The 27,156-nt window shown below is 37.8% G+C and overlaps 1 protein-coding gene across 1 annotated transcript in view; it reads left to right on the forward strand.

Annotated features, from left to right (window-relative positions):
* Positions 1-27,156, forward strand: part of Pde11a (phosphodiesterase 11A) — a 338,087-nt gene that overhangs the window by 138,690 nt on the left and 172,241 nt on the right. The window contains exon 5 of the mRNA XM_042688315.1: positions 11,630-11,694. Coding sequence (XP_042544249.1) covers positions 11,630-11,694 — 65 coding nt within the window. The remainder of the gene's footprint in view (positions 1-11,629; positions 11,695-27,156) is intronic.

Genomic DNA, 27,156 nt, shown 5'->3' on the forward strand with positions numbered 1-27,156 from the left:
TTATTACAAGGTATCGGTACAGAGCTATCTTATCTCACGTCATTAATACGTTTCCCTCTCTTTCTCTCTGTTAGGGTCTCTCTATGTCGTCCCATCTGGCCTCAACCTCACTTCTTGCCTCTGCCTCCCAAGTACTGGGATGTTAGATATGCATGAGTATACCCAGAGCTACCAATATCCAACTTAGAGACAGTAAACGTTACACTATCTACTACCCAAAGTCCATCACTTGAACTCCCAGGTTAACTTGTGGTTTTCTTTTCTGGTCCTCAGCCTTGTTCCGTCACTTTTTCCATCTCTCCTGCCTCCCTGTGGTCCATGTGCTCACCTCTCTATCATTGCACGCGTGGTCACTGAAAAAGACAAAAGGACTAAGCAGTGACAGGGGCAATTATGTCCAGCCTATTGTGATAGGGAGAACGAAAAGATGAGGAACATCTTAAAGAAAAGAAACCATGCTTGGAGTTTTACAGAAGCCTATGCACAAGGCAATTATATGCATTGTTCAGAAGCATACAGGAACAGGAGGATGGAGACAAGTCTTACGATGAAACATGCTTTAGTAAGAATATCTTTTGAACACTGCCTACTCTAGAACACTGGCAGAGAGATTTCTCTGTCATTGCTATTTTGGGGGTGCACAGGGCTTGAGTAAAGTTCAAAATTGCCAACACTATTTACTATTCTATTAAACATTGCCCCATGTTCTTTTTTTCTCTTCTGTCCTGTCCTATCCTGTTCCCCCCACCTCTCTCTCTCTCTCTCTCTCTCTCTCTCTCTCTCTCTCTCTCTCTTTGTGATATGGTAGTCTTGCTATGTAGCTTAGGTTGGACTTGAACTCATGATCTCCCTATCACTATCTCTTCAGGGCTGGAATTACAAGTGTGAGCCACTATGCCCAACTCTTGAAGGCTGATCTCTACATGACATATTACTTGAGTGCTCTTGTCCTTTGGCTTCCAGTTGAGTTCTACAAACAAGAATGATCAGTAGAAGATTTAAGAGATGGGGGGTATCCATTTCCTCTCATTATTTTTTGCCAGTTCTAGAGTTGGCTAGAATTTTCTTTTTTTTTTTTTAATTTAATTTAATTTTATTTGTGAACATACTGTACAGAGGAGTTACAGTTACATGGGCAGGATAATGCGTACATTTCTTACCAAGCATTGCAGCCTCCTCCTTTGTTTACCCTTCACATCCCTTCCCAGCCTCCCCCCTCCCCCCCTAATCCCAATCCTTCTCCTTCCCCTCCTTCCCCCCCAACCCCCCCCCCCCCCGGCACCAATGTTGTAAAGCTCGTTTTGGACATAACAACTTGTATTTCTCATTGTTGCAACAGGTCCACCTGTATCCTTAAACAACTGGTTTTTCCCCATCTCCTCCACAAGTTATACTGACATCAAATATAGTGAAAGCAGGGATTATACTGTGGGGGAGGGACATACAAAGCAACAAAGAGATAATCTTATAAATGTGTTAGAAACACATGCATGAAAGAAAAAAACATTAAAATACACATCTAAGGGTTCATTTTCCTGACATCACATTATCTGACCTTTTCCGCTTGACTCATACATATACTAGATATTACAAATAAGGGAAACCATGGGACCTAGTTTCTTTGGGCCTGGCTTACTTCACTTAATATAATTTTTTCCAAGTTTTTCCATTTCCTAACAAATGGGGCAATGTCATTCTTTCTGATGGAGGCATAGAATTCCATTGTGTATATATACCACATTTTCTTGATCCTAACAAATGGGGCAATGTCATTCTTTCTGATGGAGGCATAGAATTCCATTGTGTATATATACCACATTTTCTTGATCCATTCATCTACTGAGGGGCATCTGGGTTGGTTCCATATCTTAGCTATGGTAAATAATGCTGCAATAAACATAGTTGTGCTGGTAGCTTTAGTGTGGTCTTGTTTGTAAACATTAGGGTAAATGCCCAAAAGTGGGATTGCTAGGTCATAAGGGAGCTCTATGTGAAGTCTTTTGAGGAACCTCCATACTGCTTTCCAAAGTGGTTGAACAAGTTTACATTCCCACCAACAATGAAGTAAGGTTCCTTTCTGTCCACATCCCCTCCAGCATCTGTTGTTGTTAGAGTTCTTGATTTTTGCTGTTCTAACTGGAGTGAGGTGATATCTCAATGTTGTTTTGATTTGCATTTCTTTTATGGCTAGGGATGTTGAACATTTCTTCATGTGTCTATTGGCCATCCTTCTTTCTTCTTCAGAGAAGCTTCTCTTTAAGTCTTTAGCCCACTTATTTATTGGGCAGTTGTTTCTTTGAGGATTTGTTGTTGGGTGGTTTAATTTTTTGAGTTCCAAGTATATTTTAGATATGAGACCCTTGTCCGTTGTATGGCTAGTAAAGATCTTCTCCCAATCCGTGGGCTTTCTATTGATCTTGCTAGCTATGTCATTTGCCCTGCAGAAGCTCTGCAACTTTATGCAATCCCATTTGTCCAACCTTTCTTTGATTTGTTGTGTTTCCGGGTCTCTATTCAGAAAATTTCGGCCTGAGCCAAGGAGACCCAGGGTTTCTCCTATTCCATCCTGTAATGTTTTCAGAGTGTCTGCTTTGAGTTCAAGGTCTTTGATCCATTTGGAGTTGATTCTGGTGCAGGGTGATATATAAGGATCTAGCTTTAGTTTTCTACATGTAGTTAACCAATTTTGCCAGCACCATTTACTGAAGAGGTTGTCTTTCTTCCATTCTATTGTTTTAGCTCCCTTATCGAAGATTAGATGGCTATAGGTCTGTGGGTTCATTTCTGGGTTTTCAATTCTATTCCATTGGTCCTGAGGTCTGTTCTTATGCCAATACCAAGCTGTTTTGATTACTATGGCTTTATAGTAGAGTTTGAAGTTTGGTATTGATATTCCTCCAGCAGTGTTCTTTCCATTCAGGAGCGTTTTTGCTATTCGGGGTCTTTTATTGTTCCATATGAATTTTTGGATTGCCTCTTCTATTTCCTTGAAGAATGAGGGTGGAATTTTGATAGGTATTGCGTTGAATTTGTAGATAGCCTTGGGAAGTATTGCCATTTTCACGATGTTAATCTTTCCAATCCAGGAGCATGGGAGGTTTTGCCATTTTTTAAGTTCTGTGTTGATTTCCTTTTTCAAGATTTTAAAGTTTTCATCATAGAGGTCCTTCACTTCTTTAGTTAAGTTAATTCCTAGGTATTTTATTTTTTGTGGGGCTATTACAAATGGAGTTGCTTTCCTAATTTCAGCCACACTTTTCTCATTGTTGGCATACAGAAAAGCCATTGATTTTTGGGGGTTAATTTTATAACCTGCTACTTTGCCAAAGTTTTGAATCAGCTTGAGTAATTTGGGAGTGGAGTCTATGGGATTCTTTAAATACAAGATCATGTCATCTGCAAAGAGGGAGAGTTTTATTTCTTCTTTCCCTATTTGGATCCCCTTTATGTCTGCATCTTGTCTTATTGCTGTAGCTAGGCATTCTAATACTAGATTGAAGAGAAGTGGAGAGAGTGGGCATCCTTGTCTTGTTCCTGAGTTAAGAGGAAAAGTTTTTCACCATTGAGTATAATGCTGGCTGTAGGTTTGTCATATACAGCCTTTATTGTATTGAGGAATGTTCCATGGATTCCTAATTTTTCCAAAACCTTCATCATAAAGGGGTGTTGGATCTTGTCGAATGCTTTTTCTGCATCTATTGAGATAACCATGTGATTCTTATTCTTGCTCCTGTTGATGTGATGAATAATATTAATTGATTTGCGTATATTGAACCAGCTTTGCATCCCTGAAATGAATCCTGTTTGATCGTGGTGTATGATTTTTTGGATGAATTGTTGAAGTCGATTGGCCAAAATTTTGTTGAGAAGTTTTGCATCAATGTTCATCAAAGAAATGGGTCTATAGTTCTCTTTCTTTGATGAGTCCCTGCCTGGTTTTGGGATGAGGGTTATGATGGCTTCATAGAATGTGTTTGGGGGTGAACTTTCTCTTTCAATTTCATTGAAGAGTTGGAGGAGTATTGGTGTGAGCTCTGCTTTGAAGGCCTTGTAAAATTCTGCTGTAAAACCATCTGGTCCTGGACTTTTCTTAGCTGGGAGGTCTCTTATTGCTGTTTCTATTTCAATGCTTGATATGGGCCTGTTAAGCTGGTTTAACTCATCTTGGTTTAGTTTTGGCATGTCAATATTTGCTAGGAAAAGGTCCATTTCTGTCAAGTTCTCAAACTCATTAGCATAAAGTTTTGAGAAGTATTCCTAGAGTTGGCTAGAATTTTCTAAGGCCACTTTCCACAGTTTCAGCTCCCCCAGAATGTAGATAATACTATTTCCTTCTCTTCTCCCTCTTCACTCTATGAAGAGTGAGCCTAGCCATGTTAACTACTGGGTACTTAACCAGAGACCTATTGACCCACAATTGTTTTTATATGACTCACACTCCTATAACTCATCCCTTTATTAAATGATATTCAATTAAACTACTTTGAGTGTTTTCTCCATTTTTTGCCAGACCTGATTTAGACCCACAGCCTGGAAAGTTCTTCAGTGTTCATCCTTTAGGACACAGTTCACCCAAACATCCTCCTTGTATGCTGGCAGCTGTTTGGACATGTCATGGTGAAAGTATACATTTATGAGCTCGTTCCTCATGCTTAGAGCTCCTGAAGGATAGGTATTTTATATCCCTTGGTATTTCCAGGGTCTATAACAGCCTAGGGGACTAAGTACTTGATAAACATAGGGTCAGTGAGTAGATAATGTGATTGAACTTTTCACTGTCCTAAAGGAGAATTTTATCAGGGGAAATGGAGGTGGATGGTTATTGAATTCCTTCTTTTGCCCTTCTGACTAGTCTTCATTTTCCTCTTAGTGAAAATAAAGATTCAGAAAAGATCTTAAAAATTGATGTTTACCTAATAAATTTTCTTTTTGGTGGCAGGAATATGCACTTGAGCATAGTTTGATTGTATAAGTTGTTTTTAAAGGAAGAGAACAGAGAGAAACCAGGCTAACTAGCACTTGATAAATGTCCAAGGCAAAAAAGACTTCTAGTCCATGGAGCTTTTCCAATGAACCAGCAGGGGGTGTTTAGTTGACTTTTCTTGGCAAGTGTGGACAGAGCTTCCCACACAGTGCAATGCCCAGGGCCCATCAGCAGTGGGAGTGGCTTGGACATACTTGTTTAGTTTCACTGACTTAGAAACCACTGCTGGGATTTTCCTCATTAGAGTCTTAATTTCGCTCAGTGGATATGAGTGTATGTATTTAGTTGCTTAATCCAAATTTACATATATGTAATAAAAACTGGATTTAGAAAGTAATTTTTTGAAAATTAATGAAACTAAGAAGCATAGAATTGATTCAAGTCAAGAAGAAAACATGAAATTTATTTTCTTGGGTTTGTGTTTTCACTTGTTTCTTTTGGACTATAATTTTTGTCTTTGATTTTTTTTTCCCTGGTCATGGGGCCTGAACTCTGGGCTTGGGCTCTGTCCCTCAGCTTTTCAGCTCAAGGCTAGTGCTCTACCACTTGAGCCACAGTGCCACTTCCAGCTTTTTCTGCTTATGTGGTGCTGAGGAATCGAACCCGGGGCCTCATGCATGCAAAGCAAGCACCCTACCACTGAGCCACCTTCCCAGCCCCTGATGTTTTATTTTTGAGCCTAGATATTTAAACATAAATAATAAATATATTACTATTATTTTCTCTTCCTTCTTTTTTCCTTCCTTCCTTCTATCTTTCCTTCCTTCCTTCCTTCCTTCCTTCCTTCCTTCCTTCCTGCCTGCCTGCTTGCCTCCCTCCCTGCCGGCCTTTCTTCTTCCCTTCTTCCCTCCATTTTCGCGCCCTTCCTTCTCTTTCCTTCCTTCCTTCTTTTACTTTTTTCTTTTCTTTCCTCCCTCCCTCCCTCCCTTCTATCACTGCTTCCTTTACTCTCTTCACTCTGTTCCTTTACCTTCCCTCCTCTCCCTTTCTCCTTCTTTCTTCCTTCTTTCCTTTATTATCAACTTCTTGTTCTTCTTCTTGTTCTTGTTCTTCCTCTCTCTGTGTCTGTCTGTCTCTGTCTGTCTCTGTCTCTCTGTTTGTCTCTGTCTCTCTGTCTCTGTCTGTCTGTCTGTCTGTCTGTCTGTCTCTCTCTCTCATTACATTGTCTCAGGTCACATTGTAGTCCAGGCTGGCCTTGAACTTATTATCTTCCTGCTTCAGCTTCTCCAGTGCTATGATTACAGATGTGCACCCTAGGCAGGACTAAATTCAATATCTTTTCAACAAATTATTTTTAAAAACATAAGTTGTCTGATACTTTGAAGAACAACCATAAGTCTGATAGGTTAAATTTCCTATTCAGGGAAACTTGTCTTTTGACAGTATTTGGGATTGTACCCAAGGTTTAGTGCATGCTAGACAACTACTCTACTATTTGAGCTACTCTTTTGCCCACAGCCCTTTTGTTTTTATTTTTGTTTTTGAGATGGGAGTTTCACTAACTTTACCTGGGCTGGCCTTGGACTGGCCATCCTCTTGACTCTTCCTCCCCATAAGCTGGAATTACAGATGTGCATACCCATGACCTCAGAAACTTTTCACAGTGAAAGGAAATGATATCAGTATTTGTTCCAGGGTCAAAAAATTCCCAAAACTTAATTGAGCTGGATGCCAATAGCTTATACGTGTAATCCTAGCTATTCTGAAGGTTGTGGTTGAAAGCCAGCTCAGGCAGGAAAGTCCATGAGATTCTTATCTCCAATTAGTCACCTAAAAGCTGGAAATGGAGCTGTGGCTCAAGTAGTACAGTGCTACCTTTGAGCAGAAATCCTCAGTGACAATGCTTGGGCCCTGAGTTCAAATCCCAGAACCAGCACAAAAGAAGAAAGTTTCAAACAAATAAACCAACACCACCCCACCTTACTTGAAGGAAGACTTTCCTACCACTGTAACATATGCATATTCTCAAATGTACTCTCTACCATTTGCCTTGGTGGCTACATTTCTATGTGAAATGCAATATATTCTTTTGGAATAAAAGATGGTAACTAAAAAAATTTTTTTAAGATGATAATTCCACAAATCTCCTTTCTCAATTCCATAGGATTATTATCTGTCATTGGCCATTAACAAATAAGCTGTAAATAATAAGTTTACCTGATCCAGAACTAGATTTTGTGGCTAGTATGTTATCAGTTATAACCACTAAGCTCTACTGTCACAGGGGAAAGCAGCACTCACCAGTATTCATATAAATGTGTGTGGCTGTTTCAACAAAACTAAGTTTATAAAAACTTAGAGTGAGGGCTGGGGAAGGTGGCTCAGTGGTAGAATGCTTGCCTTGCATGCATGAGGCCCTGGGTTCGATTCATCAGTACCACATAAGCAGAAAAAAACAGAAGTGGTGCTGTGGCTCAAGTGGTAGAGTACTAGCTTTGACCTGAAGAGACCTGAGGGACAGCGACCTGGCCCTACCACCGACAAAACAAAAACTAAAACTAAAACAAATTATGGTGAGCTAGACTTTACCCATGTGTTGTCATTTGCCTACTTCTCACCTAGAGAACTGATAGACAGTGATATTAATTTCTGTCTCAAGATTTACCTTATTGCTCAATTGTTCATCATTGTTGGGATATATTTTGAAGTATTTATTATTTGGTACTAACCAATAATCTCAGTGATTTCCTGGCCCTGTGAGATTCATACATAATTGTAGCTAGATCAAGTAACACTGTCTTCAGTGGAGAAGAGACCATGTATAGATAGTTTCTTCCAATAATTTGGGGGGTGTGGGGAGTAATTTGACTTAGAGCATAACTTCAGGTTGCCCCTGAAGGAGATTGCACTAGTATTCCTCGTAGTAAATCCAGTAGGATTTTAAAATGTATACCTTAGACTTTGCATTTTTGTGGCAGTTTCATACTCACCATAACATGAGTCCAAAGCCTTGAAAGTCAGATGATCTAGACCAAGACTAATTTTATTTATGTTATGGACCCCAGGCTACTATGTCTGGATGCCTCTGGCCTCTAGCTTAGGCTCAGTGGTAGTTCTGTCCTCAACAGTTTTACTTCTCTGTTTGTTTGCTGTTGTTGTTGTGACCTCCTTGATGAGACTCAAATCTGCTTCTTTCTTTTTCTTGTATTGCTTGCTACCAATTGTAAACCCTCAAAATTTGTATTTCTGTCACTCTCTATCCAGTTTCTCTTCCTATAACGCTAAATGCCACTCTTTTATACAACTTAATGGCCCATAAATGTTTTTGTTCCACTATAGTCAGTTTTATAGAGAACATTCATGTTATTTCACTTATAAAAACTATTTTATACACATTTATACATTTTTCCAAGTATGTAAGTACTTCATCTTCGGAATTCTCCATTCAATTCATGGCCAAAAGAATTTAAAGCACTTTTGAACATAAGTGTAACAGTATTTGCTGATAAAAGTATTTTGAGTGCTTATATGCTAGGTTATATAACAGTATGAAAGGCAAAATTTCAAAAAAACAGAGTAAACAGAAAACAAAATTTGTAAGCAAAACCAAGCCAACAAATTTAAGACTAAATTATATTGCATACATTTTATTTAAATTACAATTCATTTGAATTTAAACCTTTTGTTCTGAGTTTTTCAACAACCAAAGTAAACAATTTTATAGGTTTTATAATTCCCTTAATCTAGTAAATTAAAAAAAAAAACACCAAGTAAATAAATTACACTTCTCTGATCTGCACTTAGAAGTTTCCCCGTAAATGTTATTATTAGTCATTAGTATTTACTTCTCCAGAGAAACAAAATCCATACATTTATATTTTGTCTCTCCTCTTCACTGAGAGATTATTTAGGAAAATTGTTTGATTCCACACATATATACCATGTATCCCCACAACCTCACCCACTCCAGCCCTGTTTCTTACCCGACTCCATCCAAGAAAGCTTCTTTAATTTCAAGACTATGTTAATGTTGCTTTGGACTGATTCTAATGGGGCAATGATGTTTTTAAAATGTTATTTAAAACAAACAAATAATCATTCCATATGACCATGGAGAATGCAAAGTCCCACATCTGCTGTATGCATTCTGGAAATCTAAAAAGCTAGTTGTATCTGAGACATTAATTTGGAAATGAGCTTTACAACTTTGGGAGGGGGAAGAGTGGGGTTGGGGGAGAGAAGGGATAGTAGGAGAAAAACAAAGGAGAAGGTAACAATGTTCAACAAGAAATGTACCCATTACCTTACTCGTGTAACTATAACCCCTCTGTACAGCATCTTTTCAACAAAGTAAAATTTAAAAAAAAAAAAAAACAACGAACAAGGGCTGGGAAGGTGGCTCAGTAGTAGACCGCTTGCCTTGCATGCTTGAGGCCCTGGGTTCGATTCCTCAGCACCACATAAGCAAAAAGAAAAAAGCCGGAAGTGGCACTATGGCTCAAGTGGTAGAGCGCTAGCCTTGAGCTGAAGAGCTGAGGGACAGCACCCAGGCCCAGAGTTCAGGCCCACGACCAGACCCCCCAAAAAAACAAAAACAAAAACAAAGAACCAGAGTAGCCAATAGTGTAAGTCCTAGTTCATGAACAAAGGTCTGATTATCAGGAGTGCTAGTATCTAAGGACAAGAGAAGATGTCTTAAAGCTAACACAGCGAATTCACTCTTCGTCCTTTCCGTTCTGTCCCAACCCTGGATGAATTGGATGATGCCCATCCATACTGGTGACCATGATCTTCTTTACCCAACCTACAATTCAAATGCTAATCTCTTCCAGAAGCGCTGATACATACATAGTACATAAAGGATTGGTTATAATTGGCACTGTAGCACAAAGTGGTAGAGTGCTAGCTTTGAGAGAATGAGCTCAAGGACAGCATCCAGGCCCTGAGTTCAAACCCAATGACTGACAAAGATACAAAAAGAATTGGCAATGTGCCTCATTTTCAGTAAGATGGCAGAGTGTAACCTAGAACATGATGAAAATGGAAGAATGTGTCATCTGAACAAAGTAGTGGAAAGAAATCACAAATAACAAATCACAAATAAAAAAGTCAAGGTGCATCTAGAACAAACTTCTTTTAGTATCTGTGATAATTCTCCATTTTGTAAACATAAATAAAATGCTTCCATTTTATCCTATTATTGTTTAATGTCTAAGAATTGTTTGGGATATATTTTGTAGTATTTATTATTTGGTGTTAACCAATAATCTCAGTGATTTACTGGCCCTGTGACATTCATACATAATTGTAGCTAGATCAAGTAACCCATACATTTGTTGGTTGAAGCAGTCAGAAGATTACTGATTCAAAGGGAGAAGACACAGGTCTTACCATTTGTTAGACCCACATTGAAGAGAAGAATGTGCAACTAGAACTTAATGGTTGTAGCCACTTTTGGAAGATAAAATTTGAACAATAAGTGATTCTGTAGAGACTCAAATCACATAATATGAGATTAGAAATATGATTGCCACTGGTATTTCCTTGCATTTGAACTATTGTTACTGCCCTGAATTCACCAAGTTACACACAGTTGTTTTAGTGTTAGGTTTTCCTTCCTTTTTCCTTGTGTTGCATTTTCTTAGACTGGGCTCATGGTTCACGGATAAAACTTTAATCTTTCTTCCCAATTTAAAACTCAGCTTGTCAGGTGCCCATCATTTCCTTGTAAATGGTTCATTTAAAAGGCCCTTGAAACATGAATGCATCTGGCAAAGGCAGATCTAAATATCACCCCGGGAAGGATCCAGTGACATTCCAATGGACTCCTACCAGCAAAGGAACACGTTTTCCTCTTACGTGTTATGCTTTGTCACGAAGGCTAGAAATGATGGCTTTTCCCACTCAATATTTGAAGTATTCAAAGGGTGAACCCTCTAGAGTGAGGCAGACCTGCGCAGAGAGGCAGTTGCCTCATATAATTGTGTAAAACTTTCTTTTAAATATTAATTTTAATATTTTAATTTATTAATTTTCTCATATATAGACTGATGACAGAGATTTCTAGGTATAATAGAAAAACTAAACAATCAAAGGAACTTTTAGTGAACTCAACTGTGGCTAATAACAAAATTACACTGCTATTTCTGTGCTCACTAATTCCCTTTCAGCATAATGATTTGGTCAGGCTCCTGCACTGGATGCGATGGTTTCATGGTATAGAAGAAAGAACAAAAGTTCAGTTGTCCAGTGATCATTGAAGAAGATCACTGAAGTGCTACCACTGTGGTAACACCAAAATGCTCATCTGAGAACAACGATGAAACAAGGATGCTAACTTCAGGAGCCTGGGATTGATGGAGGGCATACTTTTGGAGGGGTGTTTATCTTTACTTGGCTCTCTATGATGGTAATTGGATTGTTACAAGGAACATTTTTTTAAAGTGTCTAAGTAAGATTTCTTCTTGCCTGACCAGCATAGTTCATTGTAATATGGCATACAAATTTGGTAAAATGTGTTGAGATGTTGTCAATGTAGCAAAGTGTAGAATAAAAAGTTCCTTTTTTCTTACGATCTGTCTACTTAAAAGTAATACCTTCCTTTAATCTCCAATTATTATTGTAAGGGTGGAAGCATTTACTGTATTATTTTAAACTGTGAGAAAGCTTTAATTGACCTGGATTTACTGTCTTTGTATATGGCAGGTGGTGAAGTTTACTAAATCCTTTGAATTGCTGTCCCCAAAGTGCAGTGCTGATGCTGAGAACAGGTAGGGGGCCTGGGGTCTGTGTTTGTCCTTTGATGCTCTTTGTTCTTGGTGTAAGTGGAGTTGTGCTGTTCTTTGAAGATGGAAGTTATTCCTTCTCTAAATTGGCTGGCAAATGTTGCCAAATATCACTTAAACTCTATTTTAGAGCTTAAATAAAAATCTATAGCCTCATAATGAATGTATATACATCGAGCTTGCAATCTGTTTTTAAGACTAAATTTTCATATTTAAATCTAATTAAAATATTGCCTTTGAATTTTAGTCTCTCTTTCCTCTGAACCTGGTACTAGGTTGGGATAAATTTTAAGGTATGTTGATATCTAAATTCAAGATCCAAGTTCTTTTTACAAGTTTATATGGAAAATCAATGGAGGGAACCTGTTTCCTCTTAGCCACCAGTAACAATTTCGCCTCATACCAAACATTTGACTGAAACTGTTAATGAATAAAGTTAGGTTTTAGGTACTCTTAATTATGTAGGAGACCTAATTTACTCCATTTTTCTGACCCTTTCTTTTATTCCTTTTTGTTTGCCTATATTTGGCCAATGATAACACCTTGCTAAAAAAACAATAAGTCTCCAATAATGAGATGTTTCTTTATTGGCATCTTTACATCTTTAACAATAGACGAAGGGTGGGCAGCATCTTCATTTGTTACTACCCTGAATAACAGCGGAGCTGCTAAGAAAATAGCTCCATTTAGTTTGGACCTCTCTAGAGGAAGTACAGAAAAGTCAGGCACAATGAAGAGATCTAGAAAAAGACAAATCAAGTGCCAGGGACAGTATAAGCATGATGACAATGATGTCTAATAGTGTAAGTGTTTCTGTTCATTAAGTACCAGATGGTATAGTATTTTACATGCACTTTCTAAGAGGTTTTAATATTCATGAAGATGAGCTTATGTTCACATCTTTTATATTGTCCATTTTCTGAGACAAGGAGGCATAGAACTTATGGTTCTCTTGCTTTAGCCTCAGCTGGGCTTACAGGCATGTGCCACCACACCCTGCTCCAAGACAAAAGTATTTTGGGCAGTATTGAACTTGAATTCAGTGGGTCACACTTCTACTACTTGACTCATGACCTCATCCCTTCTGCTTTAAATGGGATTTCCTGCTTTTGCCAGTGGTTGGTCTGGGACCATTATCTTTCTACCTTCGCCTCCCATGAAGCTGGGATGGAAGGCATGTGCCACCACATTCAACTTCTAAAAGAGATTTTTGAAGTAGATGTTCTGTCCCTTTAGGTCGTAGGAGAAAATCAAAGCTCAACAAGTTTTAGAAACTTGTTTGAGGCCTTGTAGCCAGTAATGGTATCCCCATATCCAAGGGCAACATTACCTCTCCCAACCTCTGCACTTTGATCCCATTGTGACATATAACTAAAATCGGACAATCAATCCCATAAAGTGAACATCTCTTGAGATAGTGTTTCCCACATGTAGTGGATTAGTCTCAATCTGGTTTGGAGAATTTGGTGAAACTGGATCTCAGAGAGATTCTGATTGAAAGCATTAAAATGAAGTACTAAAGAATAAATATATTCAAATGGATCTCTGGGAAATATCTGTTTCACAAGGTAATATTAATTTGGATTTTATACCTATTATTGGCTTTAATTTAAGAAACTAATAAATTAAAACAGATACTAGGTACTTTACTATTATTGAATATATGAAAGTTAAAAGAGGTCAGGGCTGCATATTGTATAATTCATTCATATGGAACTCTGTTTCTTTTTTAAAATTATCTTTAAATAGTTGTACAAAGGAGTTGCCATTCGACAAAGCAGTTTATGAATACAGTACATCTTGATCAATATCCCCCTTTCATCATTCTCCTCCATCCTCCCACCATACCTCTAACCTCAATTTTCTTATTTTTGTAGGATATATACTGAATTTTATAACTGTATTCCCCCCCCTTCCTGTCTTCATTCATCTGTCTTTCTTTCTATCATTTCATACTGAGGATTTGAACTCAAATGTCTTTCACTTGCTAGGCAGAGTCTACAACTTGAGCCACACTTCCTACCCAAACAAACATTACAACAAGAAAACACATCAGTAGCTTCCAGAGGCTGAAGGTAGTGAAAAAGGGTAACTATAAAGAGAAACTGAGAAATTAAGTTGCAATGTAACTGTCCTGCATCTTGTATTGTTTGTATTGACAAATGCAAATACAATTGTATTTGTAAAGATGTACAAATTGCACACTTAAAAGAGTGAACTTTACTCGCAGTAAAGTTCTCATATTTCAAAAAGGAAAACCGAGGTCTTTTCTAAGAGGTTTTCATATTCATAAAGATGAGCTTATATTCACATCTGGATTCAGTGTCAACAAACCTATACCTAATAAAGATGTTTAGATACAGAGGGTTTCTAGTAAAATGCTCAGAATTTTTCCTATGTAGAATATTGTGAAATAACATCAAATACACTAGAGAAAATCTCTGTTGGTTTGGATTCCTTTAGCTACTCATAACCTCATACAAGTTATATTTCTTTCTTTTTCTTTTCTTTTTTTTTTTTTTTGCCAGTCTTGGGGCTTGAACTCAGGTCCTAGACACTGTTCTTGAGCTTCTTTTGCTCAAGGCTAGCACTCTACCACTTGAGCCACAGCTCCGCTACCAGCTTTTTCTGTTTATGTGGTACTGAAGAATCAAACCCATGCTAGGCAAACACTCTACCACTGAGCCACATTCCCAGCCCACAAATCATATTTCTAAAGGAACTATTAAAACCTTAAGTTTCTGTTATGGGGCTAGGTTTTGGGGAGGGTTGAAGCCTGTCAGCAATCAGTAGCTTTTTCCTCAGGAACTAGCTCCTGAGACACTTACTCACACAGCCCAGCCTGAAGCCATTCTCAGGATTTATGTTTACTGAGATTCCAGTTGTTTTTCTTTTACCCTCAGGCAGCTGGGGCTGCAGCCTGTGCTACAATGGAATGGGACAGCCTCTGGCTCTGTTTACCCAGTGAAGAAAGTCACTCCTTTCTGGGTGGAGTTACCTCTGCCTGGGAATGGCAACTTTCTCTTGGGGTGGAGCTGAGCTCAGCAGGTCAGGTTCCTTTGACCTGTAGAATGGCTCCTATTGTCTTCCTCCAAGGCCTGAGTTGCTAGCTGCTCCGGCCCTGTCTTTGTCAGTATCAAAGATGGAGTTCTTCTCTGGTGGTGGGAAAGGGGCTACCTTCCCACCACTACATCTTGAAAGGAATGAGGATGTCTTGTGTGGCGCTCACTGCCTTTCCCTTGGTTTCGGGGCTGTCCATGGTCTGTAACTGTCTGTGGTAAGCAGGACGAAGATTTCTGCTCCTTGTTGCTGTTGTTTTTAATGTACTTAAAATGTAGTGTGTCATTTTTTTTTCATTTGTATGTTCTTCCCCATGGTATAACCCCGGTTTTCACTGTATTTGATTCTGGTACCCACATCTTGTATATACAATTTTATAATTTGGGGAGGGGAAGGGAAATAACAAAATGCTGAAATAAGTTACAGGTTGACCCATTGTAACAATGAAATGTACAAGACACTATGTTGAAAACAAACTTTAGAGCCTGGGGGGTGAGGAGAAGGAGAAGTTGGGGAGGTAAGGAAGGAAAAAATGGTAGGGGAAAAACAAAGGAGGGGGGTAACAATGTTTGACAAGAAATATACTTACCTTACTCATGTAACTGTAATCCCTTTATACAGTATCTTTACAATAAAAATATATATTAAAAATACAACCTTCAAAATTCCAGTACTTCTATATTATTGTTTTTATGTCACATATATGATTTCATTGTCACTTCTGGCTGGATTATTTTAATGTCAAAAGAACTTCCATGTCAAAATGAAATGACCCAAGGCCCAGACTGCCCGAGGAAAACTTTCTGATAATAAAAAAAGAAAAAGAAAGGTGGGCTTTTCTATAAAGAGCCATTTTAAAAGTGCCTTTGAACTTTGACATTATGAGTCAGTACTGTTTATCATTCTATTTATGGCTTTTAAATTAATGGATGATGTTCATTTATCTCAGAAGACATTTCCTTCATTGTCCAGTAATTTTCTTCTTTGTAGAAGTGCATCCAGTCATTTATTGGAACAACTGGCTCTACCATTTACTTTGCTTAAGGCATGGAAGGAACATGGAAACAGGCCACAAGTCTACAAATCATAGCATGCTCTCAACACCACTGTCTATCTTTCTCTTAACCTTTTATCACTCTACATTTTTGCAGTAGATAATGTTGATTAAATCCTCAGTCCTCTGGACATCATTCCAAGATATAGTAGTATAGCTTTTAAAAAACAAGCTTCCCATTACAATACTTCATAGTACTATTTCAGAGTTCTCCAGTTTGACAATCCTTGTAGACATTTCTTTTAATAAGTTAATTGTTGACTCACCATTCTGCTTAGCATCTTAAGCTGTTAATTCCTTAGTGTTAGCTGGTCTTCTTGTGGTCTATATGCCGTGAACACCTACCAACTCAAGAGGTGGAAATGCTTTGACTCATCCTTCTCTGTTAAATGTGTACTTCCTCTGGAACACTTTGACAACACCTCCAGTGATAAGAGTTTCATTGTTGTAATGGACTTCCACTGATAAGGAATTCTAACTGTTAAAAAAAAAAAGCATTTTGTAGCCACATGATGTAATTCTAGCTACTCAGTAGGCTGAAATCTAAAGGATCTCAGTTTGAAGCCATCTTTCACAGAAATGTCTGTGAGACTTCATCCACAATAACCAGCTCAAGGCTAGATTGGAGGAATGGCTCAAGTAGTAGAGCACCAGTCAAACAAGCTGACTAAATGTGGGGCTCTGAGTTCAAAACCCCAGAGATGCAAAGAAAAAAAAAGTGCATCTTATGGTGAATTATATTCTTATAACCTCTCCCCATGGGTTATAAGTTTATCCATTAGAGATATCCATTTTATTCAACAGCAGTATATTGAATGCCTTCTTGATACTGGGCACTGTGTTAGGTGTTAGGTGGTGGGGTTTTAGCGATTAAAATTATTTTTTAAAAAACAGCAGTCTCACAATCAATGAACAGTGGAGAAAGTGGTAGAAGCACGTTAAGAATATATTATCTGACTTAATCACCAGATTATAGCTAAAAGTAGAGTCACATTAACAATAATAATTTATACCTAGCTATCTGCTTAGTCACTTCTCTGTACTATAGACCCCACATATCCTTGAAAAAGCAATTCTGGAAGTACTTAAGAGAGTCTTTAAGAATTTTTTTAAAAAATTTATTGCTGTATTATCACTTCTCCCAGGAGACCCTATTTTTAAAATAAAGCAAAACAGAGCTAGAGGCATGGCTCAAGTGGTAGAGCACCTTCTTTAAAAAGAAAATACAGAGTTTAATACTCAGAATCATCAAAGAAAGGTTACTCTCTGTAAAGTATCAGTTTTAAGTGATATTTTAATTGAGGAAGGTTCTCTTCCTTTGTAATAAATTATTCAGTTTTCTATTTGTATTACTGGCTTGAACTCGGGGCCTGGGCACTATGCTCGTGCTCTTTTTGCTAAAGGCTCTACCACTTTGAGCCACTGCTCTACTTCCAGTTTTCTGGTGGTTAAATTGGAGATCAGTCTCACAGATTTCCTGCCCAGGCTGGCTTTGAATAGCAATCCTAAGATTTCAGCCTGCTGAGTGGCTAGGATTACATGTGTTAGCCACCAGTGCAAGGATAAATTATTATTTTATTAAACAGTCTACTCTTCATTCTTAGCTGAAGCAGAAATATATTATACACAGGCAAATTAAGAAGAGAGACACACACATGTTATCAATGCATGTACCTCATTTATGCATGGGAGACAGGCAGGGGAAAATGAGTAATTCTCAATGGTGAGGCTTAGAAATGTGGCTTACATTCCACCTTCTTTTTCAGTCTTTTTTTTTTTTTGGTTGGTCATGGGGCTTGAACTCTGGGCCTGGGAGTTTTCCCTGAGCTCTTCCATTCAAGGCGAGCCCTCTACCACTTGAGCCACAGCGCCACTTCCAGTTTTCTAGGAGTTTATTGGAGTCTCATGGAGTTTCCTGCCTGGCTGACTTGGAACCATGATCCTCAGATCTCAGGCTCCTGAGTAGCTAGGATTACAGGCGTGGGCCACCGGTGCCCAGCCTTTTCAGTCTTCTTGATGTGGTGAAGATACTGAGATCAAGCCACTTGCCTCAGGTCTAAAATTTTAGGAACACAAAGGAACTCAGTAATAAAGATAAGTAACATTTCAATGACATTTTGTGGGGGTGGTACAAAGGTTGGAACTCATGGCTTCATGCTTGCTAAGCAGGTGCTTTACCACTTGAGTCACAGCTGTAGCCCTTTTTGCTCTGGTTACTTATGAGCTAGAGTCTTGCGGGGTTTTTTCCTCAAGAGCAGTCCAGGCCTTATAAGCTTTCTATAAGCTGACTATGGGCTTTCTATCTACACTTGCCTCCATAGCTAAGATGACAGATGAATGTCACTACTCTTACCTTTATGTTTTGAGATATGTCTTTTTCTTTTTGCCCAGAATCTTTCTGATTTTAGTTTTCCAATAGCTAGAATTGCAAATTGAGTCACTGTGCTGGGTTTTTAATGTCATATTTATATATATGTATACATATATATATATAAACTAATGCAAAAAATCAATAGCAGGATCAATCCTCAATGAACAAAATGTCAAAAATCATTTTTGTTTTCAGGGGCTAGGGATTCAATCCAAAGTTTTGTATTTGTGAGGCAAATATTTTACTCATTGGCTACATCCCTAGCCCCAAAGGATTTTGAAAGACAAAAATTTGCCTTATATGCTGGTATATGCTTAATTACCAGTACTCAGGAAATTGAGATATGAGGATCACCAGCCTGGGCTAAAGAGGGAGACCCTATCCCAAAACACCAATAAAAATAACAAAAGGCAGATTTTTCATTTTTCCTCAGGATTTAATATGGCTGAACAAGATATTGTCTTGAAATGTCACAATATCTAGTCATGATAATAACCTCTTAGTACTTGCTTGGGTAGTTTGGGATAGGTTTTTGATATTTGTGTCCTTCACATACACATGCTCCATAAAGATGTAAATATGTCTGGAGAATAAGGCCTTGGAGTGCATGTTAGATTGCAATTCCTTCCAGGCATAAGCTTGTAAAAGTTGATGGCTTTGAGTATTTGAGTATTTCTGAGAGTATTACTCTCAGAAAGCAACTTAACACTTATAAGCCTGCAAGAGCGTGTTGGTCACTTACCCTCTCTGAGCCTTAGCTTTCTCATTTGTAAGAGGGGAACAATTGTCTCTAACTCAAAGGGCATTTGTGAGATTGAGACAACCTGAATCTGATGGCTACTAGGCTTCCAATGACAGTTTATGCTCTTTCTTTAGTTAAATAAGAAATCATTGCAATGACAATATTGGATTCACAGAATTACAGCTTCCTGGAACTCTTTGGCTAGAAGAAGATAATGTCTAATAGACATTATCTATTTTATCTTCCTCATTTAATAACTGAGGGTATTAGTCTCCTGAGGCTTCAATAACACATTGTTGTAAACTTGGTGACTTACAACAATAGAAAAATCTCTCACAATTCTAGATGCCCCTGGGTTTTTAGATACCTCATGCCAATCGCTGCCTGTCTTTGCATTGTCTTCCTTCTATGTTTCTCCTCTCTAGTAAAGACTCTAGTCATTGGCTTTACCACCCAACCTAAATCTAGCCTTAGTCCATTTCAAGATCCCTAACTAATTACATCTGTAAAGACCTTATTTCCAAATAAGATTTCATTTTGATTTTTGGGTTAAATAACTTTGGATGGTAGTGGGGGCAATCTCTGAAATAATATTTAAAAATAAATGGAGTTCTAATCATAAATAGTTCGTTGGTCTTCAAAGAGGCCAGAGCTACACAGAGAAAACTTTGGAATAGAAAACCAGGCCCCAGCACCCCATGACTCCAGCAAGCCTAAAACCAAATGGACTACAGAGTAGGCATAGTTCTAAACTGAGCACAATATAGTATAAATCCTCTACTTGCCTGGGATAAAGATAACTACTGGGAAAATCCCTACACATTCCAGTCCAGATATGTTCCTCAGCCCGTGCCTAAATCCTCTTCCTAGACTCTTGAAAATCATGCATTTTAGTTTCCTATTGCTATAAAAACAAATGACCACAAATGTAATGGCTCCAAACAAATCCATCCATATTATGGTAAATTTCCGACTTCTAGAACTTTGAGATAATACATGGGCACTATTTTAAGTTGCTTTCTTCATAGTAATTTGTTATAGCAATAGATAACAAAAGCACAGCTACCGTGAGTTTGAACCCAATTTAATATGAGGATACATTAAAATCAATGATATCATTTATACAGTACTTATACACATATATGTACATGCGCACATGAAGGCATGAATGACAAGTGAGCTATGAGTGGTGTACAGCATAAGGAATGGATGCCCAGGATCCCTACATTACCTTTCAAATTATGCTATGTCTTGATTCATTCTTTAGACATGCATCTTCAACAGTAAAGGAAATGCTGGTACACTGCAGAAACCCATAGTTTCCCTTATTTACAATAATTAGTATACGTCTAGGAAGTTTATCAGATGAGCAGAATAGCTCAATAGCTATGAACATATAACATGATACTAAGCTAAATGAACTCCAAGATATGGACACTAGGGATTTTTCTTTGTTGTTTTTAATGTACTATGTGAATTTTTTTTCTTTTGTATGTTCTTTCCCCTGTGCTACATCCCTATGTCACTGCATTTGATTTTGGTACGCTGGTAGTGTATGTACGTTTATTTGAATTAGGGAAGAGAAGGAGAACAACAGAGTGGTGAGACAAAGGATAGGGGAAACCAGTGCAACAGCGACATACGGAAGACGATATGTGGGAAGTGATCTGTAATAGCTTGGGTGTGGGGTGGGAGGAGGAGGCGAAGTAGGAGAAAAATGAAGAAGGAGTAACAAGTTTGACAAGAAATATACTTATTACCTTACTTTTGTAACTGTAACCTCTCTATATATCACCTTGATGATAAAAAAATAAACCCTTAAAATTGTTTGCAACAAACTATGGATTGAGCAGTTGAGAAAGGCATTGCAAGTTTGATTTTACCTGAAAGCTTTCAGATTATACTCCCTTAGAAGAAGGTCTTGGGATGATTCCAGACTTCACCATCAATGTCCTGATCATTGATGGTATCAGTGAACATTGATGACTCTCAGCTGGGAAGTGATTCTCAACAGTGACAATCCAAACAAGAAGAAATTTAGCAATAAACAATTTCTTTGGCTTGTAAATTTTCCTTGATGTATAACCAACTGATACAGATCTAGTTTTTTTCTTAAAGAATGGGATATGATAAAATTTAAGCCTAAACAATGTTTAAATATAAGACTAAGCCAGACACAAATGGCTTACACCTATGATAATAGCTAATCAAGAATCTGAGATCTGGATTGAGACAGTTTGAAGTCAGCCTCGGCAGAAATTTCCTCAAGACTGTCTTCATTAAGCCAGCAAAAAGCCAGGCTGAAGGAATGGCACAAGTGATAAAGCCATAGCTGTGCAGCAGACTGAATATGGGGCTTTGAATTCAGACCTACAAACTGGAAAAATACAACAAAATAAGATATTTTCTGATAATAATGCTTGTTTCTGGCAGCTTTCTTTCCAATTGCTTAAAAACAACAGTGCATTTGCAGTTAGTGATATCATAGATTCAATTAACCAATCTGAACCTACCACACCTTACTTATCCTGTGGCTTTTCTACCCCATAGTTGACCTACATTTACCTGGAAGGTACATACACCTGAACTATGAAAAGCACCTGAGAAATTAGGATTTCTTTCCATATTAAGATTGAGCAGCTCTATTATTCCTTTCAACATTTGCTGAACATTTGTTTGCCAACACTTGTTGAAATGTTTTCCAACATTTATTGTCCACATCATATTTTTCAGGTCTGAATAATAAAATGTACTTCAATTCCTTGGTGTTTTTTGCTTTCTTTACTAATTTGTGTGGCATCTAGTGTTACAGACAAATCACTTCTGACACAATTGCTAGCTAGGGTCCAGATAGAAACCACGGGCAACATGAAGTTCCTTCAGTGCCCTTGGAAGAAATGAATGAGTAGCATCTGTTTCACTTCTAGCAATGGTCTGCAAGCATTCCTGGCTTCTCTTTTTGAACTATTCTTAACTCCAGATTCAATGTTCCAAATCATCTCAATTTAAAAGAGGAATTTTCTTCCATGAATCACCCTTCTTCCAGAAAATGAAAGAATGGCCTGTATTGTTGGTTCAAGCCTTTATGAGCAACATTCCCAGAAATATCTGGCTACCATCTTTTATGCTTCTTCAGCATGGATGATGTGACCAGGATTAAGCTTGGGATAAACTGTAAGAGTCCAGAGAGAGCATGTGATGATAAGGAAGGGTCTTCCATATTCTCAACACACTGTGAGTTTTAGAGCTCTCAGGTTGAGTTGACCCAGATGAGGTGATCTCTGGCACCTCATCTGATTATGAATGTGATTCTGCCTCTAGATTGGTTAACTGAATGCCTCCAGAAAGTCTACTGTGATTCACCCACTTGATCACTATCATTAAAGGTACATGACCTTGATGAGTCTTTGGGGAACCAGAGACATTCTGGGAAACCTTGACAAATGTCTTTACTGTGGCTCCTGGATGTGCCGACTTCATGGTGAATCTCTTAGATCATGACTTTCAGTTTTTTCAAATACGATCAACAATAAGAATATTGAAATCTAGTTAATGGATATAAACATATCCACAAATAGACACATACATCTAAAATAAAAATTTGATCAAGCTGTACTTTACTCTGTATGTATATTCTCATCTGTTCTAAGACAAAATAAAGAACCCTGCTTTCCTGACTTACTAAATTGATTTCCTCATAGTTTGAAATACTATGATCTTGGTGCATAAGCTTGGTCTGGGTTACCCAGGCAATGGTTGTAGTCTCAATTGTAATTATGTAATATTTAAATTAAATATAATAGTGAAGTACAATGATTGGGTAAAGTGGTATTTTCTAAGCATTTTAGAACTTCTTTACTTAAATACATATTGTTCTTCAAAGTAGGTACTCTTGTGGAGTGGATGGCTTATTGGGTATTTTTTACATCTATTTAGTACAAGTGAATTAAATGTGTTACATAAACAAATTTTAGGATCCTGGGGCCATGCAGAGTAACCATCTCTCATAGTCTTTTTTTTTTCTTTAACGTGAAAAGTTTCTGCCTGTTGACAGTCTCATTTTACTTCATTGAAGGTCAATGTTACATATATTCACTTAAATCCAGAGATACATTTGATTTCCTTCTATATTCAAATTTGATGAAGTTTTAGATATGCTTCTCTGGTGTTCTAAATATTTATAAAAGAACCTATGGTTTTGCTTATTTTCATAAATGGAATCATAGCTTAGAAATTTCTGTGAATTATATTCTTTTTTAAATTTTTATTTTATTGTAAAGATGCTGTACAGAGGGGTTACATTTACATGAGTAAGGTACATCTCTCATGGAACATTGTTACCCACTCCATTGCTGTTCCCCCAGTATCCCTTCCCTTCCCTCACTCCTTCCCCCACTTCCCAAAGTTGTAAAGTTTATTTCCGACATAGTGTCCTGTGAGTATCATTGTTTCAACGGGTCATCTTTTGTACTTCTTTCAGCATTTTGTTATTTCACTTCCCTTCCCCCAATCAGATAAATGCACATACAAGGCCCTACCAGGGCCTTCCAGCCATAGTTCAAGCACTAGACTGGAATCAATTTTAGATCTATTTTAGTGAGTCAGCTCCTGTCCTTCAAGCAATATATGCCAAGGTTAGAAGAACAAAGAATTTTTTTTAGGGAAAAATGATTGTAAAGCATAAAGAAGGAAGGATCAAGAATAGGTAGAAAAAGCCTTGACACAGTGATTTGAGATAGAAGAGAGGAAAATAAAGAACAAATAAGAAGAGTCTCAAATAATAGAAAAAGTCTCAGCCCTGGCAATGGGAAGTCCCAAACAGTGGAAGAGTTGGAAGAGTCTTGCATCCGTACGAGTGCCCCACATCCCACTTTCTATGCTGAGAACTGGCAGGGCAAGTTGGATCCAAAGAGGGAGAGATGAGATGGACAGTCAGCTATGCTCCCTGGTGAAGGGAGTCTCAGGAGTTATGAATGGCCACAGCATTTAGTGAGGAGCTTGATACTTATTACTAGATTTAATTAACTTTCTAAAACTCTTTTTGGCTATTCTGTCTTGGCAACATAATTGCATCTTTGTACATCATCCTCTTATCATTAAAGTATCTAAGCTTTTTCCCTTGAGATAGAATTCACATACCATAAAATTATCCTTTAAATATTCGATTCAATGGATATTCACAAAGTTGTATATCCATAACAATGTCTTTTTCTGGAATATTTTCATTACTCCAAAGAGAAGCTATTTTTTCTTGTTGTCATTCCACTCTCCACCCCTCCCAGACTTCTGTAAATGCAGAAGTCTCTATACATTTTGACTCTATACATTTCCTATTCTGGATCTTTCATATGGTTGAATCAGGCAATATGTTACCTTTTATGTGTAGTGTTTCATGTTTAGTGTAATGTTCTTACTGTTCATCCAACATGTACTTATTCCTTCATCTTTTTTCTGTGCTGAATAATATTTCTTTGTATGGATATGCAACCTTTTGTTTAGCCACTCACCAATTGATGGTACTGTCTCTACTTCTTGACTATGAACAATCCTGTTCAAATCTTGTACATATGTGTTTTCAGTTCTCTTGGGTATAGGCCTAGAAGTGAAATTTATGGATGATGTTGTCATTCTGTGCTTAACTTTCACAAAAGGTACCAAATTGTTTTCCACTGTGGCTATACCACCAATACTGCAATTAAGATAATTGAGAAATAATTTTGGTTTTTTTATGTTCCACCAAGAATGTATAAGAATTCCAATTTCTCCAGATCTTCACAAATAGTTCTTTTTCCTTTTTATTATAGCTATCCCAGCAAATGTGAAATACATTTCACTGTGGTTTTGATTTGTATTTCTCTAATTGCAAGAGTTCTTTGTAAATTCTTGGTACAAGTCATGATTTATGTATTTTTTTCCATTCTGTGAGTTTTCCTTTCCTTTTCTTGATGGTGTCCATCAATACATAATAGTTTTTAAATTTAATGAAGTTAAATTTGACTTTTTCTGTCACTTGTGCTTTTGGTTAATTGCTTAATTCAAGTCATGAAGACTGATGTCCATGTCATCTTCTAGGCGTTTGATGATTTTACTCTTATACCTAAATTTTTATCCACCTTCAGTTAACTTTTTATGTGGTATGAAATAGGGCTCTAAATATTGATTTACATGAGGTATCCAGTTGTCTAAGCAAAAGTAATTGGAAAGACTATTCCCCCATTGAAGTATCTTGGTACTTTCATAAAAAATAACTTGATGTTAAGAGTATAGATTTATTTCTAGACTCTCAATTATGTTCTTTTGATCTATTTTCCTTTCCTTATACCACATTGTCATGATTACTGGAATTTTTTCACAAGGTTTTTTTTTTTTAATTATGAAAATACCATACAGAGGGGGTTAGAATTACATGGGCAAGATAGTGAGTGCATTTCTTATCGAGCATTGTTGCCTCCTCCTTTGTTTCCCCATACCATCCCTTTTCCTCTCCACCACCCTACCCCCACACCCCCTTACCATTCCCACATCCCCCCACCTCCCACCCTGCCAAAGTGGTAAAGTTTGTTTTTCGACATAACGTCTTGTACATCTCATTGTTGAAATGGACCCCCTGTATCCCTATTTAAACAATTCATTTTTCCCCTTCCCCTCCACAAATTATCTCAACATCAAATACAGTGAAAGCAGGGCTGATACCATGGGGGAGGTACGTACAAATCAACAAAGCAATCATCTTATAAATACGTTAGAAACCTACTTTGGAAAGTAGTATGGAGGTTCCTCAAAAGACTCCACATAGAGCTCCCCTATGATCCAGCAATCCCACTTTTGGGCATTTACCCAAATGTTTACAAACAAGACCACACTAAAGCTACCAGCATGACTATGTTTATTGCAGCACTATTTACTATAGCTAAGATATGGAACCAACCCAGATGCTCCTCAGTAGATGAATGGATCAAGAAAATGTGGTATATATACACAATGTCAGAAAGAATGACATTGCCCCATTTGTTAGGAAATGGAAAGGCTTGGAAAAAATTATATTAAGTGAAGTAAGCCAGGCCCAAAGAAACATAGGTCCCATGGTTTCCCTTATTTGCAATATCTAGTATATGTCTGAGTCAAGCAGAAAAGGTCAGATAAGGTGATGTTAGGGAAATGAACCCTAAGATATGTATTCAAATGGTTTTTTTTTCTTTCATGCAATTGTTTCTAACGCATTTATAAGATTATTTCTTTGTTGCTTTGTATGTCCCTCCCTCACAGTATAACCCCTGCTTTCACTGTATTTGATGTTGGTATAAATTGTGGAGGGGAAGGGGAAAAACAAATCGTTTAAATAAGGATACAGGTGGACCCATTGGAACAATGAGATGTACAAGTCGTTATGTCGAAAACAAACTTTACAACTTTGGTCGGGGGTGGGGGGGAGAAGGAGGGGTAGGGGGGAGGATTGGTGGTAAATGCCCAAAAGTGTGATTGCTGGGACATAAGGGAGCTCTATGTGGAGTCTTTTGAGGAACCTCCATACTGCTTTCCAAAGAGGTTGAACAAGTTTACACTCCCACCAACAATGCAGTTGGGTTCCCTTCTGTCCACATCCTCTCCAGCATCTGTTGTTATTAGAGTTCTTGATTTTAGCCATTCTAACTGGTGAGTTGGTATCTCAATGTTGTTTTGATTTGCATTTCTTTTATGGCTAGGGAGCTTGAACATTTCTTCATGTGTCTATTGGCCATCCTTCTTTCCTCTTCAGAGAAGTTTCTCTGTAAGTCTTTAGCTCACTTACTTATTGAGCAGTTGTTCTTTGAGGTTTTGTTGTTGGGGGATTTAATTTTTTGAGTTCCAGGTTTATTTTAGATATGAGACCCTTGTCCGTTGTATGGCTAGTAAAAATCTCCCAATCTGTGGGCTTTCTACTGATCTTGCTAGCTATATCCTTTGCCATGCAGAAGCTCTGCAATTTCTTGCAATCCCATTTGTCCAACCTTTCTTTGATGTTATGTTTCTGGGTCACTAGGAAGAAAATTTCAGCCTGTGCCAAAGAGACCTAGGGTTTCTCCTATTCCATCCTGTATGTTTTCAGAGTGTCTGCTTTGGTGTGTGGGGGGGTGGGTCAGTCATGGGTGCTCAACTCTGGGCCTAAGCACTATTCCTCAGCTCTTTAGCTCAATGCTAGCTCCCTACCACTTGAACCACAACGCCACTTCTGGCTTATGT

This window comes from Dipodomys spectabilis, unplaced genomic scaffold (genome assembly GCF_019054845.1).
Source record: "Dipodomys spectabilis isolate Male_0828 unplaced genomic scaffold, ASM1905484v1 ptg000115l, whole genome shotgun sequence".
Lineage (NCBI taxonomy): Eukaryota > Metazoa > Chordata > Mammalia > Rodentia > Heteromyidae > Dipodomys > Dipodomys spectabilis.